Source organism: Ochlerotatus camptorhynchus, unplaced genomic scaffold, assembly GCF_037179485.1.
Source record: "Ochlerotatus camptorhynchus isolate MF236.1 unplaced genomic scaffold, CSIRO-AGI_Acam_v1.1 ptg000130l, whole genome shotgun sequence".
Classification (NCBI taxonomy): domain Eukaryota; kingdom Metazoa; phylum Arthropoda; class Insecta; order Diptera; family Culicidae; genus Ochlerotatus; species Ochlerotatus camptorhynchus.
The window spans coordinates 2180291-2207438 of NW_027040620.1; the positions used below are offsets into that span (position 1 = coordinate 2180291).

The 27148-nt window shown below is 40.8% G+C and overlaps 1 protein-coding gene across 1 annotated transcript; it reads left to right on the forward strand.

Annotated features, from left to right (window-relative positions):
- The first annotated feature begins 439 nt into the window (after positions 1-439).
- LOC135700201 (meckelin) lies at positions 440-27148 on the forward strand. The gene is made up of 8 exons (XM_065220631.1): positions 440-817; positions 14708-15429; positions 23582-24214; positions 24271-24552; positions 24622-24768; positions 25773-26528; positions 26582-26669; positions 26744-27148. Exons 1-8 carry the CDS (start codon positions 583-585, stop codon positions 26986-26988), a joined length of 3108 nt encoding a protein of 1035 aa, XP_065076703.1. The 5' UTR covers positions 440-582; the 3' UTR covers positions 26989-27148.

Here is a 27148-nt window from a genome sequence, read left to right on the forward strand (position 1 = left end):
CAAGGACGATATAACCGACAGAAAATCCTGCATAGTTGACATGCATACGGAATGCATTGATTTTCACACCTTTAGTTAGGAGACTGAACATCAGTTACCGACGAACCAAACAATAACAGAACCACGTGCTTCCGATTCGTAATGACCATGTATAAGCAAACATACCTACACGCCTTGCAATCACATTCGTTGCAAACATCTGATTTTAGGCAAAACAACTACCTACCTACTACTCTTCATAGGCACACTGGCAGCTATGATAGACCTGTTTACATGACCCCCGACGAATTCGTTACGCATGGGAGCACCGAACGGTTCAACCCCGGATTACCATGGTAACATCAACAAAACAAATCTGAACCGACCTGCTACAATTCGTCACTGAACTGGCACTCGGATATCCGAACCGAATCTACTCCGCAGTCGAGTTCGATCCTTCCGTCGAGGATGACCAAGGTAGCATTTCCTTTACCGGCGCCGGTCGTTCAGGGAAAACAACAGTTGCAATAAACCTAATTAATCATTCATCGATTAAAGTTCATCGGTGCTCTACAAAACATCTAAGGCGCCTTTAGGTACAAAATGGCACTTCGAAGCGCGAAAAAAGACACATACTTTCACACTGCAACTGTTACCACAATACTGCTTATGTTTGTTCGATTTGCTATCGTCGAAGCAGATTCGGATTTTTACAACATCAATGAAGTTATCCTTTATGCAACACCGGAAAGTTGTCGGAGTGGTGAATATTTTGATACTTTCGCGTTCAAGTGCAAAATTTGCGACGAAGGATTGCATCTTCGGGTGGCGGATGATCGTAAGTATTGATTTGTATGTTTGCTATTCGGGCGTTATGATTTTGTTTTTTAGGGTTTAATTGTTTCAAATTAATAACAAATTACAATTTAAGAGCTTCAGATACGTAGACATTTTAGGGGGAAGGCGGGTTGGCAATGGTTTACGGTCCATACAAATTTAAAAAAATGTATGAACGATTGTTTCCGAAGAAGGGGTTTAGAAGGTTTTACACCCTCACCTTAGCAAAAATGAAGAAGTGCTTTGCACATGAAAACGGTAAAAATACTACTCTAATTTTTAGTCGTTACAATGGGCCGTATGAATAAAAAGAGTTTGCTTTACTTTCCCTTGCTTTTCTTACGGGGAAAGTAAAGTAAACGCTTTTATTCATACGACCTAAAATGTGTTACTAGAGAATATTAAGTACCGTAAAACGGGGTATCTTTGATAATGCGGGTAACTTTGATAGTATAATATAAAGACTAAATTTACTCGCTGCGCTTTTTCTAAATTAGAAATATTGGTTCCATATTGTAGCTTAGAGTATTTCCGTTGATATCTTCTTCTTCCTCGTATTTCAAGCTTATTGCGTATGGCATCTTAGCTTTTTGCGTGCTCTAAACTTAGTGTTCTAGATGCACTTCCACAGTTATTAATTGAGAGCTTTCGATGCCTGTACCATTTTTGCATTAGTATAATGTTGTGGCAAGTACAATCATACTCTATGCCCAGGGAAGTCGAGAAATTTTCCAACCCGAAAAATTCCTAGACCGGACCGGGAATCGAACCCAGCCACCTCCAGCATGGTCTTGCTTAGTAGCTGTGCCGTTACCGACTGAACTAAGGTCCTCCGTTGATACCGTATATAGTTTTTATATAGTATGTGTCTGAGGGCAAGACAGCTATCGATCATGAGTAAAACCGAAGCTAATTTTGAGTAACTCTGAGTAACTCACGCTGCTATTATATTCTCATAGCAACCTGATTGTTATATTGAAACCGATGCTGTCAAGCAAAGTTAGTTGACGTACTTTCTTGGAATTTCTGTGTAGGGACTTTTGGTATCGAACCACCCATGGTTCGGATTAGGCTAAATTAATTCAACAAATTCAATGCTTAGTGCAATATCAGCCCAGTGGCAGGCGAATAGACAACATGTTATACCGTGACAGCGAGCCCAGCACAGCAGAATAAACGATTTGAGCCCGGGACATGCTGCCTACTGTCAAACGCTGCTGTTGGTATAGTCCTTGTCACTGGCTTGAGCAATATAGTTTGTGGCACTGCTACCATCTCTCCTGTTAGCGTTGAATCGAAGACAACAAATCAAGAAGACTGGCAACTTTGCCAGAATCCAAGCGACAGATACAGTAGCGCTGTGCTTGAGTGAAGGTGGAAGCAACGCATAGAAAAATTAGCAAATACACAAACCCTTCGTCTGAGGATGTAATCTTTGCTATCAAATTCGTTCGAAGCATTTACCTTTGAGCGACAGATGACGCGATTGGACCTGTCTCATAGCGTTCGTATGAGAAAATGGAAGAGTTGCCAGTCTTCTTGATTTGTTGTCTTCGGTTGAATTCAATCTTCTGTATTTTTTAATTGGACCGCTAAAATGCCTAAAATGGTATTTTTTTAATTTATTCAGTTTCTGATATTTATTCACCATTAAATACATCCAGTCAAACTTCACAATGGCTTGTTTTAATAAACTTTAATTCTTTGCTAGAGGCAATACATCTGGCAACGCTTTTTCAATGATACATTTACGATTGCTGGCAAAGCGCTAAAGTTGAAGTGGTTTTCTTCCGCTGGCGAAGCTGGCCAGAGCTGACCTAATCTGGCCTAGAATCAGCAGCTACATAATATACCACAATCAGCAGTCAAGGACCAATTCTATTGACCACGAACGAAGTTTCAAGCTCAGGTTGTACCTCAGGTTACCGAAACGGAGCATTCCCCTTTTGAAACGGGCAACTCCAGTCACTCCTGTATCGTCCTAGGCCGTGTCAATCCTCACCAACGAGGGAAGGCGCCTGAAAGGCATCCAAGCCCCGTAAAACCGTCGTGACTGCACCACAGTAGCATTTCGTTTGTATTTCGATTTGTTAAACGAGCGATTCGATCTGTCAAATGTGCGAACCGATGCTTTAAACGAAATATGCTGTCAGATGATATTTCTTTAATCAGAAAATCGAGACTACTTTGTTCATTTTTGAGTAATATGAGTAACTCAAATTTACTCGCTGCAAATATATTTACTTTGAGTGCAGCTGTCTTGCCCCCAGGTATGTGTTACATATTTTACAAACATATTAAAAACAATTTTCGTATTTTTCGCCTGTTTGAAAAAGCACTCAAACTATCACTTATGAAATGTATTTCCGATATAGCCATCACAAATTCAATGTTGTATGCTTATTGCCTATCATGTTTTCTGATTATAATATATATTATACTCATTCAAAGTTTCAAATTATCAATGTTACCCCGTTTTACGGTATTTAAGTGTGCATAGTACTTTTCTTCTATGTTGTATTCATACCCTCGATGTGTAATTATAGAGTTATAGAACAACAATCCCATATGAAATCATCATCACAGTAACAATTAACTACATGTTTACTATGGTTCTATAACTCGATATCGAGCTAGTACACATCAAGTTGCGGAGTGTTAACTGTATGCACAAATTAACATTTGACTCTGTGGTATAAGGCTGATATACGGCTTTAAATTTTATATTAGCGGGCTTGATGGTTACTTGGGCATAACAGGAAATTTTTGAAACTCCTTTCAAAGCACAGTGGGCTAGAAATGTAATTTAGACGACGAACCCAATTTCTCTTAAACGAAACATTTCCGAGGGTTGGTACTTTGGAAGAAGTTTATCATTATAACTAAAACTATCTATTGGTTTAAACATATAATTCGCAACTCATCGGTACCCTGGACGAGCCCCTCCGAAATTTAACACAGAAAAGTACCAAATTTCAGTGGGGTGAGAAAGAAGAAAAAGCGTTTGAAGAGATTAAAATGCATCCCTACAAAGCAGGCAGTCTGGGATTTTATAAGCCTGAGGAAGATACATCCGTTGTTGCAGATGCTAGCCCATACGCACTGGGAGAGGTACTTATACAAACAAACAATCTTGGAGAGTCCCGGGTTATTTGTTTCGCCTCGAAATCGCTAACCACAATCCAGTATTGGCCTCAGATGAACGGGGAAGTTGAACGATTGGTTCAGAGAAAAAATATCATTTGGAGTAAGATTTGACAACCGAAATTGACAATCGTCGCTGACAGCTGCTTTTGGGATTTTCGAACACTGAATCGTTCAGTGGATTTGGAGACCTTGTTCGCATGACAACACATGAAACATTCAAGACAATATTTAAAACAGCAAGCCAGATGGCTCGCAAGATAAATTAAAGAAATCTGAAGCTATTTGAATAGAAAAGTAAATGAAAACTGCATCTCAGCGCATTGGCACAAAAAGATCCTCAAACCAACCCATGGACTACTACGTGCTACTACACTACTTCATTTCATGAGGACACCCGTCTCCACAATTAGTTCCAGTATAGCCTGAGTGGTACAATTGATAATCTAGCGGATCGGATCGAATGCATCAGGCAGATGTTATTGTCCAGTTATTATCCGGTTGTGATTTGTTTCGTGTTGTGTTTATGTTTGACAGCTGCGGATGTTGCTTCTTCTTATTTGTGAAAAAATGTTGATGCATGCAGGCATGGAAAATCATTTGCATTCATTTCATACATTCATTTGCCTCTAACTTTTAACAGCATTCCGTAAAATGTTGTATAGAGCTTTTGTAGGTTTTGTTATTAGCTACAACTTGTGGTCATAAAACAAATCTGTATCTCTTATGCATCACGAACTAGAGCGGGCAGAACTTGTTACTGTTTTTCAGTGAATGTAAAATACATCCCGAATAGAAATTGTAATGTAGAAAACATCAGCAGACATCTTCAATACATTAAATTTTAACGTATATTGCTGTACCCTTAATGTATTCAGACTTCAGTGTGACGTCCAAGTACATAAAAATACATTAGCCTCTAACGTTACATCAGAATCAAACGTCTTGACGATGTAAAATTTGACATCAGAATACATCCAATAACAACAGAACCTAACGTTACATTAGAATCAAACTTCATCACGATGTAATTTGTTGCACGCATAAAACATCAGAATACATCCAATGACAACAGAACCTAACGTTACATTAGAATCAAACTTCATAACGATGTAATTTGTTGCACGCATAAAACATCAGAATACATCCAATGACAACAGAACCAAACGTTACATAAGAATCAAACTTCATCACGATGTAATTTGTTGCACGCATAAAACATCAGAATACATCCAATGACAACAGAACCAAACGTTACACAAGAATCAAACTTCATCACGATGTAATTTGTTGCACGAATAAAACATCAGAATACATCCAATGACAACAGAACCTAACGTTACATTAGAATCAAACTTCATCACGATGTAATTTGTTGCACGCATAAAACATCAGAATACATCCAATGACAACAGAGCCTAACGTTACATTAGAATCAAACTTCATCACGATGTAAATTGTTGCACGCATAAAACATTAGAATACATCCTATGACACAACAATAAAAAGTGGCTTGCAGTGCAGTGATGCCTCCTATGCATAGTTTTGTGACATTATCAATTGCAAATAAAATTGAACTCTTTAGAAGAGTGGAAACGCTAATAAAAGTGCACTTAGACGTTGTATCGTCTTGACGCCTTCAGCGCACTTATTCTTCATTCACCAAGGAATAAGTGCGATGAAGACACAACAACAATTTAACGTAAAACCGCACTTTTATTAGTGTTTCCGCATTCATAATCTCATAAATGTGTCCAAATCGCAATCCTCGACGCAATCATATAAAATAGCACATTGCGATTACAAGGTAGAGCTTACCACAATTAACTCTTGCACGACTGACATAGCCTCAAATCACTGAAAGAAATTTTGGCATGCCCTGTGGGCAATGTTTATTTGTAAGTAAAACAAATGCCCTGGTGACGTTGCAGTGCAAGAGTTAATTAGTGTTTTAATTGATTATTATCGTTTCAATTGAAAACCGATTTTACTTTTGTTCTGTACGTTAAACATAACGTTGGCCATAGTGTGCTGTATACCGCATCCGTGTACAAATACAGCACACTATGTCCGACGTTATGTTTAACGTATATACAGAACGTTTTCAACGAGGTTTTCATTTGAAACGATAATATTAATTCCAAGGCAAACGAAGAAAATCATCTGGCCACCCTGCATGCATATGGTTATAGTCCATTCCTCGGTCCATTCTATGCGCTCGAGTATTGATGGTCCGAATGTGAGGATAACAATAACAAACCAGCATATCTGGCTGAAGCGAAAGTGAGGATAACAAACTTCGCACTTGAAAATGGGATTGCGCAAGTGTGCGTGTTTTGAACAACAGAAAGGTCAATGTCGTTCTCATTTTGAAGTAAAGCTCTATATATCGCTGCTGCATTAGCGTATACCAAAATTATTCAGGGTGTAGGTGTCAGATGGACGTTCCATTACAAACCACTGATGTTGACCTGTCAATGACTCGCGTTATTAGCTGAATCGCAAAAAGAAAACTAGAGTCCCTGAGGCCCTCGGCCCATGCAAAGTTTGTTTTGTCCTGAGTCAGCACTACACGGCGAATGAGAATGACCCAAATTTGAGTTTAGTTCACTCATAAATCGCAAAAAGTACAGGAACTCAGTTTTGAGTTAATTTCCCTCTGTTTTCTCCAGGATTTCCAGGTTTTTCCAGGAAAATTTGTCCGAATATTAGAAAAGTAAAGATTGGATTCTGTGGATTTTCGTCAATCCTAATTTTCCGTAAGATTTTTGAGGTTTTCCACAGGAAAACATGAGGCAAATTTACTCATCGCTGCGTTCCTGCACTTTTTGCGATTTTGAGTACACTGTATTCAAATTTGGGTTGATCACATTGGCCGTGTACAGTTTTTTTTTCGCGGTGTTAAAAGATCGATTTCGATCGAATTAGTCCGGGAAAGTGCCGTTGTGTTCGTCGCGAGTTTTGGTGGCGATTCGGTGTCCGACGTTGCGGTTAATCAGCAAGTTTTCCGCTTGCTGGCTGCTGGTCTCACCCTAGGAAAAGGAAGGCTGTTTTTCAGGTATGTGGGCTGTTTTTGAGGTGAATTAATGTAATGTAATTATGTTTTTTTTTTTAGGAAAGTGCACCAGTCCGGAGCCACATACCGGTAGCGAGTCCGAAGCTGGATCCCGGCGGGGAGTTCAAAGTTCTCTTTGCAGGTTAGTGAGTGTGTTTACTGTTTATTTGTTTTGATTGACGAATAAATAAATACTGAAAGCTACGGATCCCGATGACGGGTTCCGTAGGTGGATCCCGATAACGGGTTCCGTAAACGGATCCCGATAACGGGTTCCGTAGACGGATCCCGATGACGGGTTCCATAGACAGATCCCGATGGGGAAACCGAATACGGATCCCGAATACGGATCCCGATGGGGAAACCAAATACGGATCCCGATGGGTATTCCGTAGACGGATCCCGATGGGGAAACCGAATACGGATCCCGATGGGGAAACCGAATACGGATCCCGATGGGGAAACCAAATACGGATCCCGATGGGGATTCCGTAGACGGATCCCGATGGGAAACCGAATACGAATCCCGTTGGGGAAACCGAATACGGATCTTGATTGGGAAACTAAATACGTATCCTGATGGGGAAACCGAATACGGATCCCGATGGGGAAACCAAATACGGATCCCGATGGGGATTCCGTAGACGGATCCCGATGGGGATTCCGTAGACGGATCCCGATGGGGATTCCGTAGACGGATCCCGATGGGGATTCCGTAGACGGATCCCGATGGGGATTCCGTAGACGGATCCCGATGGGAAACCGAATACGAATCCCGTTGGGGAAACCGAATACGGATCTTGATTAGGAAACTGAATACGTATCCTGATGGGGAAACCGAATACGGATCCCGATGGGGAAACCGAATACGGATCTTGATGGGGAAACTGAATACGTATCCTGATGGGGAAACCGAATACGGGTCTTGATGGGGATTCCGTAGACGGATCCCGGAAACCAAATACGGATCCCGATGGGGATTCCGTAGACGGATCCCGATGGGAAACCGAATACGAATCCCGTTGGGGAAACCGAATACGGATCTTGATTGGGAAACTGAATACGTATCCTGATGGGGAAACCGAATACGGATCCCGATGGGGATTCCGTAGACGGATCCCGATGGGGATTCCGTAGACGGATCCCGATGGGGATTCCGTAGACGGATCCCGATGGGGATTCCGTAGACGGATCCCGATGGGAAACCGAATACGAATCCCGTTGAGGAAACCGAATACGGATCTTGATTGGGAAACTGAATACGTATCCTGATGGGGAAACCGAATACGGATCCCGATGGGGAAACCGAATACGGATCTTGATGGGGAAACTGAATACGTATCCTGATGGGGAAACCGAATACGGGTCTTGATGGGGATTCCGTAGACGGATCCCGATGGGGAAACCGAATACGGATCCCGATGGGGAAACCTAATACGGGTCTTGATGGGGATTCCGTAGTCGGATCCCTATGGGGAAACCGAATATGAATCCCGATGGGGAAATCGAATACGGATCCCGATTGGGATTCTGTAGATGGATCCCGATGGGGAAACCGAATACGGATCCCGATGCGGATTCCGTAGACGGATCCCGATGGGGATTCCGTAGACGGATCCCGATGGGAAACCGAATACGAATCCCGTTGGGGAAACCGAATACGGATCTTGATTGGGAAACTGAATACGTATCCTGATGGGGAAACCGAATACGGATCCCGATGGGGAAACCGAATACGGATCTTGATAGGGAAACTGAATACGTATCCTGATGGGGAAACCGAATACGGGTCTTGATGGGGATTCCGTAGACGGATCCCGATGGGGAAACCGAATACGGATCCCGATGGGGAAACCTAATACGGGTCTTGATGGGGATTCCGTAGTCGGATCCCTATGGGGAAACCGAATATGAATCCCGATGGGGAAATCGAATACGGATCCCGATTGGGATTCTGTAGATGGATCCCGATGGGGAAACCGAATACGGATCCCGATGGGGAAACCAAATACGGATCCCGATGGGGAAACCGAATACGGATCCCGATGGGGAAACCGAATACCGATCTTGATGGGGAAACTGAATACGTATCCTGATGGGGAAACCGAATACGGGTCTTGATGGGGATTCCGTAGACGGATCCCGATGGGGAAACTGAATACGTATCCTGATGGGGAAACCGAATACGGATCCCGATTGGGATTCTGTAGATGGATCCCGATGGGGAAACCGAATACGTATCCTGATGAGAAACCAAATACGGATCCCGATTGGGAAACCGAATACGGGTCTTGATGGGGAAACCGAATACGGGTCTTGATGGGGATTTCGTAGACAGATCCCGATGGGGAAACCGAATACGGATCCCGATGGGGAAACCGAATACGGGTCCCAATGGGGAAACCGAATACGGATTCCGATTGGGATACCGTAGACGGATCCCGATGGGGAAACCGAATACGGGTCTTGATAGGGAAACCGAATACGGGTCTTGATGGGGATTCCGTAGACGGATCCCGATGGGGAAACCGAATACGGATCCCGATGGGGAAACCGAATACGGATCCCGATGGGGAAACCGAATACGGGTCTTGATGGGGATTCCGTAGACGGATCCCGATGGGAAAACCGAATACGGGTCCCGATGGGGAAACCGAATACGGGTCTTGATGGGGATTCCTGTACACTGATAAAATTTCAAAGATTGTTTCTATATGTCCTACTTTTCCAATACAAATTATATCTATGTGTCGGACACATACTGAATATGTGCACACATAAAAGCCATGTGTAACCACGCATACTATTCATTTGACTCATAAATTTCATGTGTGCTTCTGGGTGAATTCTGTTTATGTGTGGTTACATGTAAATCATGTGGAATTTTACATGGGAATTCTTCAATAAAAATGTGTGGAATTCTATTATTCTTCTTTCCTTTATTTAACGTCGGTCTCTGTTCCGCAATCTAGTGCCAATCACCAACGGACATCGATTGCCATCCATTGACGGCAATCGAATGTGCAGGAAGGCAGCTTCCACACCTGCGTAGGATATCGCACCCATTCAACACACATGGGCCGGGACCAACGGCTTTACTTCCCTTCCGAAGGAAGACGTGACCAGAGATTTTTATGCCTCAGAAAAATCCCACCGACCTCGGCTGGGATTGAACCCAGACCCATTGGGGTATTAGAAAGCAGTCACTCTTACCACTACACCACGGGCGCCGGCATGGGATGCTATTAGTGTAGTGCCATTAATTTTCGTTTCGTGTGGAAAACATGGAATTGGGTTGTATAGTTTCGAAAAACAAACAGATTTTTGTACATCATCTGAACGAGCTTCGTTTTCTGAGCACAAATATATTTTTATCGTTCCCAGACATTCATCTCGATTTGTAAACCAAGATTTAAATTGTCGATAAATTGTATTAGATGACATTAATATCCATTAAATGAGAGTTCGCTCTATGGCGAGGGCCGCTAAAATGGTGATATTTGCAAATGTAATCGCACTGATTTATCATAGTTCATGCACAGAGAACAGACGTTGAAGCTCGGTCAGAAACTTGTGTAAAATAAGTGGGAACGTCGCCGTTACGTGGTGTTAGCATCTCCTGATTTTCTCTATAAATTTTCCACTTTCGACCAATTTGGCGCTAGTATCTATAAATTTTCTGTTGAAAATAGCCACTTGGCGCTACTAGCACTTAGTGTCTAGTGTAATTTGTGCAACGCATGCGCCATCATGTTTTCAAAGAGGTTTTTTAAGTGGGGAAGTCGCTGTTAGTGGCGCTTAAGTCGAATAGGAATCTTTACACAAGTTTTTAGAGAAATTTTGTTCGAGCCTCCATGTCTGTTCTCTGTGGTTCATGTGAACCAAAATTTATGAAATTTTGGATTTAGGTTCCATTTTTAAACCATTTTTTTTTTCAGCCTATCAATATTGGATTCAGAGAGTAAGCGGCGGTAAGCTCCAACTCGGATTAACTTTTAATACCGCCCCTGTTTGGATGATCTGAGAATTGTTTGTATAGCGAATAACTCTGATGTCGACATCAAAGCAGCCGGACATTCTTGATCGTTATTTAATCCGAGGATAATACCGATTGGAGCTTAGCCATAAGTGATTTAATGAATACGCTGATTGCGACTCTCTGAAAATTAAATCCACAGGTTTTATACGTCAAACTCATCCTTTACAACGTCCTCTTGTAACTTAAAAATACAAAATGTCATCATAACGTATAATGACTTCATAATTCCGGAAAAAACATGTTTCCGGGTGGAATAAGTTTCATCAAGCCTTATGATGGTACCCAAGATTGGCCACAAGCAGTGGCGTTTCCTTAACCTCAATCTACCTGTGCACCAGCTCTCAAAACAAACAATTATCAAAATATTGTTTGCAATGGATGCATATCGAGTAACCTAGAAGATTAAGTCTATTTTTCAACCGATTCGAGTATGAATAAGGCATTCAATCTGGTTTTGTATAACAAAGTTGCGCCAACTAACTCGGTCCCTGGCTGCTTATCTCCAATTTCTCGAGCGTCCCACACTTCCTACATCTTGCTCCACTTGGTCTAACCACCTAGCACGCTGTGCTTCTCTGCGTCTTGTACCGGCCGGATTTGAGGAAAAACACCATTTTTGCGGTATTGTTGTCCGGCATTCTTACAACGTGTCCCGCCCATTGTACCCTTCCACCTTTAGCGACTTTCTTGATATTGGGTTCACCATAAAGTTACGCCAGTTCGTGGTTCATTCTTCTCCTCTATACACCATTTTCATATACCCTGCCAAAGATGGTCCTAAGCACGCATCGTTCGAAAACTCCCAGTGCTCCTCAAGCATTGTCCATTGTCATATTTTTCATGCACAATAATTTTGTTTATTATATATTTGCAGTTCGTCAATAAGGTAGAAGACTGGCAGCCCAAAACTTTCCGCATTTTCGGATCATCTGTAGAACAGGCAGAGATCTGGAGGCGCAGCGATCACATTGTCATGATTGTTTGGTAGTTCACTCAAAAATGCTATAACAATCGCCAAGCTCGCTGTAATGTCACCAAGTGCCTCGTCACCCACGAATAGGCGCCTATGTCAGTGGTCTAACAACTCTTAGCGCGCTAATGGCATAGTTCCCCTGCCGCATAGAGAGTTGCCACAATGATATTAGGTTAGCTAAGGTCAGTTAACTGACTGGTGGGAAACGGGAGCTTAAGCAATGGCTATTCTGTATGCATTTAAGAGATAGTCTACCAGAATGGATGATTTTTTTTGTACTATTTTATGTTTTCTGATGGTTTTGGTTATGCAAAACATGAGAATTAACTTTTCCAATGCTTTCAATTGTACAAAACATTAGAGCTAGAAACATGATCTTGTAAACACTACACACCTTAACTGGTAGTTTGCTAAAAAAATGCTGCAACAATCGTCAAGCTCGCTGTAATGTCACCAAGTGCCTCGTCACCTACAAATTGGCGCCTATGTCAGTGGTCTAATAACTCTTAGCGCGCTAATGGCATAGTTCCCCTGCCGCATAGAGAGTTGCCGCAATGATATTAGGTTAGCTAAGGTCAGTTAACTGACTGGTGGGAAACGGGAGCTTCAGCATTGACTGTTATGTACGCATTTTTATTATGTTATCTAACAACAATGGTGTGTAGTGTTTACACGATCATGTTTCTAATTCTAATGTGTTGTAAATATAATTGAAAGCATTTGAAAAGTAAGATTCTAGTGTTTTGTATATCTAAAAACATTAGTAAACATCTACATTTGAAAACATTCAAACAACGTTTACTTTAAACGTTTTGTACATCTGAAAACATCAGAGAACAACAAACACGAAGTACAATTAAAAACATCCGAACAACGTTTAGTTCTAACGTTGTGTACATCCGAAAACATCCAAAAAAAAGTTTGGTTCCAGCATCGGGAGGCATCTACGTTAGAAAACATCAGAATACATTTACATATAAAAACATTCGAACAACGTTTAGTTCTAACGTTTTTTACATCCGAAAACAACCCAAAAACGTTTGATTCTAACATCAGGAAACCTTTACATTAGAAAACATCAGAAAACGTTTACATATAAAAACATCCGAAAAACGTTTAGTTCTAACGTTTTTTACATCTGAAAACATCCAAAAACGTTTGTTTCTAACATCAGGAAACATCTACATTAGAAAACATCAGAAAACGTTTACATTTAAAAACATCCGAACAACGTTTAGTTCTAACGTTTTGTACATCTGAAAACATCCTTAAAACGTTTGGTTCTAATGTCAATAGATTGAAATTTTTGACGTCAGACCGACATTAGAATGGCAAAATTTTGTTCCAAAATTTCTGATGTATACATCATGTTACGTTGCTTAAATACATCTAAATCATAATGTTTCCTAATGTTTGACATCAGGCATACATTTGATTTTGATGCTGATGTAGACATCAAAATCAAACGTTGGGCTAATGTAAATTTCTATTCGGGATTCACTGAAAAACAGTAGTGGATTCTGTTCGCTCTGGTTCGTCATGCATAAGTGATACGAATTTGACTTCTTAATAAAAGTTGTAGCTAATAACAAAACCTACAAAAGCTTCAAACATTATTTTGCAGAATGCTGTTCAAGAAAAAAAGTTAGAGGCAAATGAATGTAAATGAATGCACGAAATGAATGCAAATGATTTTCCATGCCTGGATGCATGCCATGATTTCTGTGAATCAGCAATATTGAAACGACTGAAAATAGCGCAAGAGCTTGGCAAAGATTGGCGCAAAGAATTACGCCAGTACCTGCTCATGTTTCATTCCGCTAACCACACAACTCCGGAGAACTTTGAGATTTGGGCGTAATTAATTTTGTAAACAAACACGCCAATCACCGATTTCTCGCAAATTAAAGCTCAATCTCGAAAATTAACAACACAAACAGGTAGAAGAATGATTCCTCTACCATTTGGTATAGTTTGTTTGCGAGATTGAGTGTTTATTCGAGAGAAATCGGCGATTGACTTGTTTGTTTACAAAAGCAATTACACCCAAATCTCAAAGTGATGATGATGATGATTGAGACTACCACTCACATAGCAATTGGCAATCCAATCTGGACGGCTTGATCAAGTCCCACTGACAAATCATATTCAGCTTGGCGTTGTATGAAGGGCCAAAAACGGAGGGGTGGACCCGTAAGCAGAAACACCCACACGAAACCCACCGGGAACAGAATAAGAATCTCCTTCCAGCAACCAAGATCATATAATTCGCAATGCAACAAGCCCTCGTCCTGAAGGATGCCCCATAAGTGTGGAGAAGAGCCCGCTCTCTATCCACGAAATGTTAGCAACAGGAAGTTGGCAATCCCACTCTCCCTATCCAAATCGTTTCAATCGGTTGCCCTGTTGGACCCTCCCTTCCCTTTTGTATATGTTTTTAATTGTATATTGTAATTTATGTGTTTTATATAATGATTTATCAATAACAGTTACTTTGATTTCAACATTTTAGAATGATCTTACCATGAATTACGCCCAAATCTCAAAGCACTCCGGAACTACATATGATTTAAAAATAATCAATAATTATAATTTCAATTAAAATTAAAGACATAACCAAAAGCTGCATCAAATCAACTTTATAAATATTGCTACAACTGCATTTCATCATCACTTCCAGTTCTCTCATGCACCTGTGACGAGCGGTCCGTTCCGTGGCGAGACTACGACAGCTCCCTGCGTGGTCCGATTTGTCGCAATGTCAGCGATATGTTCGACCAGCCCGGTCCCCGTATCGAGATCATAAAGTTCTGCAAAACGCACCACGTAAGCCTGCTCAATTCGACCAAGACCGCTGGCAGGATAATTCAAGTCTATCGGAAAACTTACCCGCCCGGCAATGAAAGTACCGTTTGTGGCTGCAGCCAGCAAAACACCGTCCCATACGGTGACCAATTGCGACAAGGAGAATCGGTACCATATTGTTTGCCTCAAACGTTGCTGAAAGACATTCAAAACTATCAACCCTTCAGGTTGAGTCACCGTCACAACGGTAACGTGTTCCGAAACATTAAGCACTTAACTGTGTTTTGCCATGTGATGCGGAGCACGCGACACTGCCACTATTTGGCCAATCTGTGCGTACTCGCTTTCTACAGCTTGGATAGATATTCGCCATGTGCTATCTTCTACACCTATCAGACGTACGACGTATCTTTGGGGGATGGCAACATTCCTGGGGCGGGTCTGCTGGGACCGAAAGAAGGTTCTGGAAAGGCAGCCAACTTGTGGACGCTGAGCGATAATGTTAAACCGGCCCTGTTCTACCGTCGTGGGAAGTATGTCAACGAAATCTTTGACAAGTACCTGGACTTCAGCTACGATACCAACGAAACCAATTCGGTAAGTGTGTTTTTTATACGATATTTATGTATGCTAATGTCATTGGTCACTCCAGAAAGCACAGCATGGAACGTAGATTTACCGTGTGTTGGTCACAGTTTACATATTGAATCGTTAGCCCGCAATCTAATTAACAGGTTTATGAATGGAAGTTGAAATTGAGCACATATAGCTGGTTCGTTTACGACATCACACTATTGATAATTATGTAGCACACGCCGTTTCTTGCTGTATTTCCGGTCGCCTTTGGCGGAGTGACCATTATTGTTGCGTGTTCACAATACGCTTCCCCATGGGATTCCTTGCTGTTGTTGTAGTTTTGTAGCACAAGTAGGGCGCTGGAAAGGTAAATTGAGGGTAGCAAAGGACATTGCCGCTTATATTCCGTACTGCCAGTACAGTACTGGTATGATTTATATAGTGCCGTGAGGAAAGTTTACGTTGGTTGATTATTAGAATATTATTATTGCTAGCCCAAAATCATGTCTAAATCGGTTAGGCGCGATTTATGTGTAATTCAGTAGTTGCGGTATCATGAAAATTCTTCTTCTAGACTTTTACGCTTCTTTTACGAGCGTTTTGCCGACACCAAACTTAGGCTCTGAACCATTTGGTGGATTATTTTAACTTTTGGTTAAAATTTGACAGATGGAAAGTTATCAATGAACCCTGCTATCCGAGCATGGTTATTTCTGACAGACAAGAAGTTAAATTTAGACAACGGTGGGTCGAAAACCGGTCGATCGACAACACAGGGAATTTTCGAACATAGAAAATAACTTTCGAAATGTCACTTTTAACCACGAGTTAATTTTAACTCGGCAAATGGTTCACAGCCTTAGGCAGAGATCCATTTGATGAATTGCACTTAAATTTGACACTTCGAAAATAAATTATAATGTTCGAAAACCCCTCTGTTTTTGATTCAATTTTGACAAACATCTTCTCAAACATCGGGCGACCAACAACAGAGAGATTTTCGAACATTATAATTTATTTTCAAAATGTCAAATTTAAGTGAAAATTCACCAAACAGCCCAGAAGCACTTCCACAGTTCTTAATTGAGATCTTTATATGCCAATCAATGCATGAATTTGTATATTGTGTGGCAAGCACCCAGGGAAGTCGAGAAAATGGATCGGATCGGGAATTGAACCCGCCATCTCCGTTTTTTTAGGTATTTAGTTAGAAATCAAACAACTCAATAATATATACGAACATTAATTTCACACTAGGTATACTTGAATTTACTATGCTTTCGGATCGATTCAACTAACCCTTGCTTATTTAGAACTATCATTGCCACATTAATTGATAGCTCACCATTGACCTTTGTAGTCAGCCAGTGAGGTACAGACAGAACAAACATGTAATAGCGTGCCGTCTGCCAATATCTCTTATGCACGTGATGTCTATGTACAGAGTGAAAGTAGGAGAACTGTACCAATCACTTGTCATGGAGCTGCTCAGCCAGAATAATTGGGGCCAAATTGTTCCATGAATAACCGAACAAACAATGTTAGCTGTAGAATAGCTAAAAACTGGCAAACATTAATCAATTTTTGTCTGTATAAGCTGTTCTGTTCAATCTAACGGAATTTGCGACATACACATTAATTTTCTACAAATTGTCGTCGTACGAACTATGCCAAATTTGGCAATATTAACCAAATGATGACTATGTACAATAAACAATGCGATACTATTGACTTTAAAATGTCCAAAACCAAACAAAAGCAATGTTACCAACCGGTGGAAATTAATGATTTTAAATTGGCTCACTACTTGACAAGCCTATTCGTCACAAGTAAATCGATTAACGTACCCCATTCTAGTACTACACTATATATGTTTTGATTCGCTATGAAAGTTTGACAGATAAAATGAGGGGCTCGTGGATTTTCCTATGCTTCGAGTGGTGCATCGATTAGCTTGGGACCGAAGAGAGTACCAGAGCTGAGCCAAAAAGTTGATCAAGTTTCTTCGGGACCTTCTGGACCTAGGCAAGGAATCAAAAATATCTCCAAATGACAAAATAACAAGCGATCAACGAACCGAATAATAACGCTATGTCAGAAGTGGAAAGCAATAATGATATAATCTTCACCGTTCTTTTTCATGACAAGCAGCCCGTGCGGCACAACTCATTCGGGGCGGTAGAAGGAAACGAGCAAATTGTTGGCAAGCTGCTTCACGAAGTAAAGCCGAAGATGATATACGTGTGTTAATGGGAATTTTTTTGTTATGTCTTTTCCCGATTCATATCAAGCTTTGTCCTCATCCGTCTATATTGCAACAAAGCAGGCAAGCAATATATCATTATCCTTCTACCACTCGGATCGAGCTTTGTTACAGAGCGAGTTTGTCATGGTAGTCGTAGCACCAGTTTTGTCTGTATCGTTGGTTGCTTTATGTGTTTGGATTCGCTGACCCTAGGAGTTACCTCTATGATATAACATCAATGGATGTAATTTTGTTCGCAAAATCGATGTACATCGTACAATTTAATATCACCAAACCAGCGGAATGACCTCTGTGCAGCTGTTTGGATGTATAATTCAACAATTTTTTTTTTCTGTGTGAAGTGATTTAGAACCTTTCTGAAGTGCTTCAGTACCTTTCGAAGTGATTCCGATCGTGATCCGAAGTGAATCAGTACTTTCTTAAGTGATTTCCGAATGATTTCAAATCCGTAGTTTACGAAGTGATTTATTTTCTTATGTGATTCAACACTCTCCAAATATTTTTGAAGTGATTAAGTTCTTTTAAGGGTGAGTCCAATTTTTTCTGAAGTGATTCAGAACATTTCCGAAGTGATTCCGAACATTCCAGATTTTTTTATGAAGTGACTCAGTACTTTTAGATGTGATCCCGATCGTTTCTAATGCAATTCAGAAGTGAGTCCAGACTTTTCTGAAGTGATTCAGTTCTTTTAGAAGTGATTCAAAATTTTTCAAACGGAAGTAAGTGTAGGAATAATGTGTAGTATATAATAATATTAAAATGTATACATGTGAAAATTCATAATAATAAATAGTTTCTTTCGCATTGAAACTGTTAAAAGTTCTAAGAAGGCAGTTCGTCCGCAATCGCAATAACAAAGTTTCGCGAGCTTTCGGATTGGTTCGGAAAACCGATCCACGCTTATCTGGCATTCGGTATTTGTCTTGCCCATAAAAAATAAAAGAAATCCGATCGATGAGCATCCCGAAGACAAGCTAGTCCTAGGAGCTTCATCAAAGGTGACACACAAGGAAGAAGTCTTAAACGCTGTCCAGACTGGAGAGTTATAACAACAATCAACACAAAACTAACGATTTTAAATTGGCTCACTACTTGAATAGCCTATTGGTCCCAAGCAAACGATTAACGTACCCCATTCTAGTCGAAAGTATAGTACTACACAATGTTTGTTTTGATTCGCTATGAAAGGTTGACAGATAAAATGAGGGGTTAGTAGATTTTTCTATGTTTCGAGGGGTGAATCGATTAGCTTGGGACCGAAGAGAGTACCAGAGCTGAGCCAAAAAGTTGAGCACGTTTCTTCGGGACCTTCTGGTCATAACATGTTATAACCATAGAGGTAACTCTATCTGGTATGATTCAGTTCTATTAGATATGATTCCGATTTTTTATGGAGTGATTCAGTACTTTCCAAAGTGATTCAGTACTTTCCAAAGTGGCTCGGGATATTTCTAAAGTGGTCTAGTACTTTCCGAAGTGATTTCGAACTATTCTGAAGTTGATCAGTAAATTTTCAAGTTCCAAATACGCAAGTGCTATCTTCCCCAAGCGTAATCAGATAGTTTGTCAGCTTTTTCAATTTTTTTGACGTAGGACTACGTCTTTGTTTTCTATATGGGAGTACACTTTGAGAGTACAAAAAATGAGCATGTAACGAAAGGGTCAGGTTTTGAACGCATATATCTCCAAAGCATTAGTGTGAAATATGTCATGCAATATGTCATTCGACAGGGGCTTACTCCAGCAATTTTGAGCTTGAGCTTGAGCTTGAACTTGATTGGCCGCCCACGGTTGCTACTCTGTTACTGCCAGATCAGCTGTAATTACACAGAGAACCAATAGACGATGCTTGGGACTAGCAATCATCCTCAATGTGTAAAAACTGGTGATCTTAAATTAGGCAATAGCAGAGCCGGCCGCGCCCGAACACAGGTCAAAAAAGGAATGGGAAGGATTGTGTTGATATGACACTCGCTTTGATGGAAGCCGAGAACACCTCTGCACTTCCACGAGGAATCACTGGGATGTTGGATAAGAGGGTTGGGTTTGCAGCAGGGTTCGTTTTGGTAAACGATAAGCTGAATTGACGTCCTAACGATCATATAACGCGAAGGAGCTTGGGACTAAACCCACGGTCTTCTGCTCAGTAAGCAAAAACGTTTGCCACTAGGCAGACGAGCACCTTTTTAATCACCGAGTTGCTGTTATTACCATGTAGCAAATAAAACGATTGACGAATCTTGAATGTGGATTGGCCTGAGATTAGACTCATGATGTTCTGCTCAGTAAGCAAAAACGGTTGCCTCATATCACATAATACCGTTGCTCAAATTTGTGTATCCATTCAAACCCGGAACCAACGACAACAACGAGTTTCGCAAAATACACGATACACAAGAGATTTTACCATAAATCTCTTTGATATGTAAGGACCTGGGACCGCGTTTTTCTGCTCAGTAAGCAGGCCACTGTAACCGACGATCTTTCAAATCCGAAAACTAAAAACTACGAAAAAGTACTTAGGCCTTCATTAAGTTCCACTTTCATGCGACGTTCAATGACAGGGTCCTATCCAGGATTACACCTGAAAAATCCAAATCTGGTCAACGCCCACCTAAACCTGTTCTAATCCACCTGAAATGACTTTGACTACCCAGCCATGCAATAGTCTCATTCCGTGCCTTATGGCAACTTGATGATTCTATTGCGCTCATCTTCTGGCACCACCCAGAGGAGACTTGGTCCTGTACCCAATGCTTAACTTATCTCCATTCCACTCAGCTACTCGCAATTTCTTGTGATATAGTGGGCGGAATATTATTATATGAGACAATTCAATGCAGACGTCTTTCCAAATTTGGCAGATCGGCAGGTAATCGGTGAGTTACCACGATAGTTGCTATTCAACAACTCGACAACGTCCCATCGTCAACGCCTGCTATGAGAATTTCCCATTGCAGAAGTCAACGAAATGACGTCATCGAGCTATCGATCAACTACCCTGGTTATCGCCTGGTACCTTAAGTGAACCCTACACGATTGCTTTTATTGACAATAATCGTATTGTCAATACATGCTATATTGACGTCAATATATCGTTATTGACAATATTTCTGAATTCACATCATCAATATTATTGTCAATAATTCCCCTTCGCGTCAATATATTGATGCGTGTGGGGTTTGCTTTATAGAACGATGCTAGGAGGCGAACCGGAAAAATCGATGAGCTACCTCTCCCCCTGGGGCTTACTCCAGCAATTTTGTGCCATATAGTACAAATAGGGCAAATAGTTCAACAACTAAGAAAATTAACTAAAATTTGTAGCATCAAAATTTCCCATACATTTGCTTACACCATAAGGTGTATTTCCTAACAAAGACATCACATTGTTGGTCCCAAACGAATCAAGCCATTGCCACATTTCCTTTCGAACTTCAGACGTGTTCGAAAGGCTCCACCCACAAGCAGCTTGCTGCCAAGGCTGCCTGCAAGAGCGCTCTAGAAGCCACACTGTCACTGTTTGGGTACAGTTGCTCATCGTGAGAAAGCATTGTGGGCTACCGTCATCAAGCACGTTATCGTCATGTCGAAGCTCACTCAAGCTCAAACTAGCGCACCGTATCCGTTGAGGTCTCAGAATTTTATTACTTACTACCAATGGAACAGCGCCATCTATGTGAAAAATAGCCTTGACTTAATGGTTCATTTTGTCAACATCCTAGCGAAGCACAACTCGCATGCAATCTGATTGGATAAAGCAACTAACCAATCACGTGTCAGCAGCCTTTATATAAGATTGGCGTCGTCGAGCCGATACTCATTCTTGTGCTTTTGTGATTATATAAGCGTTGGATAGTCCTTACTTCTTTTGAGGGCCATGCAACATCAAAACAGCTCTTTTCAGAGCCACAAACCATCACAATGGCCCTTTTCAGGGCCACCACAATTTTCAAAGAAAGAGTTAGTTTGGAATATTCTAACACAAGAAAAATTTTACATGAACTGAAAAAGAATCTTATTAGTATTAAACGGAAAATGTATACTGACCAACTATTACACTTCGGGAGAAATTCACGGATGTCATAATAATATCAGGAATTTTAAATAACGTTCGTTTAAAATAGTTAACATATGTGAGCGTAGTCCTTCGTCAACTGTCCGTACAACCCCATTGGGCTGTCCCTTGTAGTTTTTAGATGATGCTAAACGTTTTGGGTGGTGATGCAATATTTAAATGAGTGTTGCAATACTTTTCCACTATACGAGTTGATAGTTAAAGGGTGGAATGGTCAAAAATTGGTCAAATATAATTAAGTGAACACTGACTATGTTATTATATAAATGATCAAACTATTTTTCTTTTTGAAGTTCAACGGCAACAAAATACAGGAATATTATTAGGCTTCTGACTTTTCAAATACAAACTGTTGGGCTTTACGTTTCACACACCATCCATTAGATTTTGTTCCGCTGTTGTATCAACCTTATTTGATGCTGAACGCCAATTTGCTTTGAACCTTTTCTCATTTTCAACATTTTTTCTGAGTTTTCTTCAGGTTTCGCTTAACGATTGCCCAATATTTTTCGATTGGGCGCAGCTCCGGCGAGTTTTTGTCCTTTGGTACGACTTGGACGCTGTTAGCGATATCAAGCTGAACATTACATTAGGTCCTAAGTAATATTGATCGATTCTTTTCATCGACTTTCTTTTTCGTTAATAACTTGAGCACATAACCGTTTCTTGTTGTGTTTGTCGCATTAGATGCTAGATAAAAGCTTTCTTTATCGATCTGTGTGCTGAAAATACCTTGGAATGTCTTTACATGGCCGTGGGGGTACAAAGAGAAAGTCGACGAAGCGAATCTGTCGATGTTACTAAGGACCTAATGAAATGTTCAGCTTTATATACCATTCCTGAGCCATTTTTTTTGTAATGACAGGAAGTGAGGTCTGGCCAAAACAGCACGGAATAACTGTGTTTCTCGAAAAAAGGCAACAGGCGTTTTTGCAAACATTGCTTTACATAAATATCTTGGTTAACAGTGCCAGTTGTCACGAAAATTCCGCTTTTCAGTCCACATGTGCAAATCGCCTGCCGAACCAAGTATTCTGAAAACTTTGTAGAAGTCAAGCAAACAAATTCAAGAAGCTTGGACAAATTTCATGTATGTGTTTTTTTTATAAGTTCAAGGAACTTCGTAGAAGTTCTGCCGAAATTGTGGTAGCTCAGCAATCTTCGTAGATGTTCAGAGAATTTTGAACTTCAGGGTTTAATTTGGGATTTTACTTGAAGTTATGGGATTTTTTTATCGTCCAGATGTTCAGAAAAATCGTAGAGAGGGTTCTGAAGTTTGGAGAAGATCATGAATCCTCTGAGATCTTGGTCTAATTTAGATAACTTGGAAAAATAATAATGGAACTTCACATAAGCTGAGCAAATTTTCAAGAAGTAAAGAAAAGGGGCAATTTTACCGGCGCTCAGGAGATTTCTTTAGTGTCAAATGCTGAGTACGGTGCTGCATATAAGAAGAAGAAGAAAAATATATAAAAAATTACACATGACACTATTCAATTGATTAAGTAAAAAAAACTCCACATGCATTTGATTGGATCGAAAATTGAAATGCACTTCACTCTAATGATTTCCCTTCCTGTGACCTTTAAAAGCACTCTTGATTTAGCTCACCTAGAAGCCTAGAAATCGGTCAAGCACATAAAAATGCAAATGTCAACAGGAACCTAGAGCACACACACACACTTTAAATTGCCTACACGGGTCAGCCAGCGTTGCATTCGTGTAGCCCTATTTATAATGCCATAGTAGAAAGCATTGCCGACCCCATTGCATTAAATCTTCCCTTGGTCCGTGGTTTTCCACTTTCTTCTATTTTCAACCCCATGCAGATAAACAACACGCTAAACTTCACCCTCATTAGCTACGATTTATACGGCCACCTGAGGAATTTCCGTGCCATGCGCTTAACCGATTTGAATCTTTGTGAACGCTATTCCGCCAGCCAAGAGCAGCGGGTTCGATTCGCCCAAAGTTATCACCGCCGGTGTCGGATTAGCTTGCGGCGAATGCTAGAGGACTTCAGTGAACCCGAGTTCATCAATCTCTACGCGGACTACTACGATCAGAAGATACGCCTACTACGGTCGATTCCCGTGCTGATACGGAAGGCGTTCTCCCATAATGATAATCTGGATCCGGAAAAGTGGCAATTGGTCAGAAGGTTTCTCATGGTAGACACGCTCTCGGGATTGAACGAACACTTCAAGCCCAGACTGTACGACGAGGGCACGCCCCAGGAAAAGTACCACTTTGTTCGTTACGTGAAACGTGTTGAATTGGAGTGCAGATTGCATGCGGATCATGACAAGAACCCTAATCGCGTGGCGGTGCCATTACTTAAGCTGGACTACGGTGTGGTTAATATATCACGAGAACTTGTTGGATCATTTTTCGAAGAGCTAGTGGATTTTGAATTCAAGATAACGTTTAGTAAAAAGTATAGTTTCGAATCAATTTTAGAGGTAATTTTGCTAGAATATTTTGTTTGATGAATAATCAAATGTCGTTCTTATTGCAGATAATTTTACCAATATTTATCCTACTGGCCTTCACCATGACGCTCTTCCAAACATTCTGCCACAAATTGCGCCAAAACAAACTGTACTACGATATGGAAATTTTCTTCAACTTTCTTGTGTACCTGTGTTCTAATGTAGCCACGGCACTGCTCGCCACAACGGTCATCGTGGCACTGCACGTGTTCGTCACATACAAAACGCAAACCAACGTAAAAATGCTGCTACCGGTCGAGGTGCAGAGTTGTTTGGAGATTTTCATCTATCTTGCCTTTGGCTTCAAGGTATGTACCATCTATTGGTTCTGTTCTTTGAGACGGCATTTAATACTTAGTTTTTTATGATTATCGTAGCTCATCAAGTTGCTGCGAGTTTTTGTGACGATTGCTGGTATAGACATATTTTTCATCGATTGGGAGCGACCTAAAATATTCGAAACCGGTATAGGCACCCAGCGAACACATCTGTTGGATACACCCTCCATTGCGTCGAGCACTATGGTAATTATTTGATATAACCTTTTCTGTTTAATACTCGTATGAAAGTCAAATTAGGTTCCCAAGAATGCATTCTTAAAAAAAATAGTAATTTGTTGCTTCAGCACCTAAATTCCTAAATAAATTAATACCAGTAGCACAGACAAACAGACGTATCGTAGTTGGTAGTACCGCCACCTGTGGCGCCCATAGTCAATTCCATTGCGTTTGACGTTTACACACTACCACCATCTGTTCCGCGTAGTGCCCACCACAGATGGCGGTAGTGTTTTAGCGACGATGTTTTACAGTGAGAAATATGTCTGTTTGTCTGATCATCATTTCAGGAGAAACGTGTCAGAAGGGTATAATTCGAAAAGTAAACAATGACTTTGAACGTCGATTTCTCTTGAATGACCACACACACACGGAATCTGACTACACCTGCTCATAGAACAAACATTGCTCTGTCAGGTGATTTCGTTAGTTTGAGTGGGTGTGTTGTCATTTGTAAGAAACCGACGATCCCAGTAATTTTTTACGTTTTGAGTTAGACCCTTCTGACATGTTTCCCCTGATTTGTTATAATGCGTAAAACGCTGTCCAGACTGGAGAGTTATAACATCTTATAACGGTTGTCAAATAATTGCAACACAAAAACAACCATCAAGATAGCGCTATAACATGTTATAACTCTGTAGTCTGAACGTACTATAAGAGAGACTACATGAGCGATGGATGGTTACCTTAAGGTATATGTAGAAATTTCTTTCTCTTCGATGAAATTTATCTACGAAATTCAGTTGCAATTTTGTGAATTCGCTGGTAGAAAGTCAACATATTTAGTTAAGGGCCGATTACTTCACGTGCACTTAAGTTTTAAGCCAGTTCGTTTTAAAAGCTGGTGAAGAGATCGGCCCTTTTTCCGTTCAATATTAAACTTAATGTTTTCGTCCTGGTTTGCCCTGAAAACGGCAGTAAATGACATTCTTCTAACTAGGTTGAACTATTTTGAAATTCCTTTTCAGGCCCGGCCCTCGTGTGACAGTGTATCAGCCTGGCGTAACTATTTCATTGCCAACGAGTGGCAAGAGCTGGCTACGAAGCGTAAGATTTCCATGTTCGCTCACATTATCCTCCTGATTGCTGTATTTTTTCTGTGCGGATTCGAACACTGGTCAGCGAAAAGTTTCGACCTTCACCTTCATAAGCAAGAAGAACACCTGGGAGAGGACGACAAAGTTCTGAAGGTAGCCGTTGGGATAATCGTGTACGGAACGATATATTTCGTTCAACGGATCTACAATTTCCTCATCTACGAGCGTTTTATCGAAAATGCTATACAGCAGTTCATTGATGTTGCTTCGATTGCGAACATCTCCGTCTTCATCCTATGCATGGAATCGTATGGATTCTATATCCACGGTCGGTCACCACATGGTTTCTCCGATACGGACATGTGCTCGATGATACTACAGTTTAAGCGGGAAGAGGATAATCTTTGCGGTAACCGGGGCTTGCTGCCCGGCTCGGAGCAGCAAACCTACTCAATATTGGTGCCAAAGAATCTGCGGGCTTTCTACGATAAGCTGATAGCACCGCTGAGAAATTCGTCCAACTTTGGACCACATCAACACCTGAATCAAACACATCTGGTCGGTAGTGCAAAGCTTAGTAATTCGGGTGTAATCAGCGGCCCTGGGGGACACTATGAGTACACTTTTGAGAAGACCATTCATACGTACTATAATGTGAATCGATTCTTCGCGGCTTTTGTCGATCATGTTAGTTTTCTGTGATGTTGTTATACTCCTTATTTTAACTATTTATCTTTTAGGCCTTGAAAGACCTGGATTATATTATACAGGAGCGTAGTATTCTGGAGAGTATTCTCAACTGTGAATTCCAGAGTTATGTAACCGAAAGTGCGTATGAATACGGTTTCAAGTAAATATATGAAACTTCCATGTAATTCCTCTACTTCTACCCATCCAAACAGATAAAGGTGTTTTCTACATCGACAACGGACACTCCTTTGATCAGGTGCTGTTCTACGGCAATGAGTCAATATTCTTCCAGCTAGAGTTAGCTCTATTCCTATTGATTGTGCTACTGTGTAACGACTATCTGGTGGCGATCGTTGTGGTCGGGATCGCATATAAGACGTTTGAGATTGTGATGAACTATCTGCTGAAGAACAACCTGGCCAAAAAGACGCTCATCGACAAAAGGTTTCTAATTTGAAACAGCGGATACATATATACATATATCCACACGAACGTAAAGTGGTATTCAGTGTGATACAGAGCAATAACACAAGAGTTTCATATTGAAATCAGCAAACTAGCGATACCTACCTACTAGCGATGAGTAGAATAGATTCTCAAGTTTTGTACAATCTTCC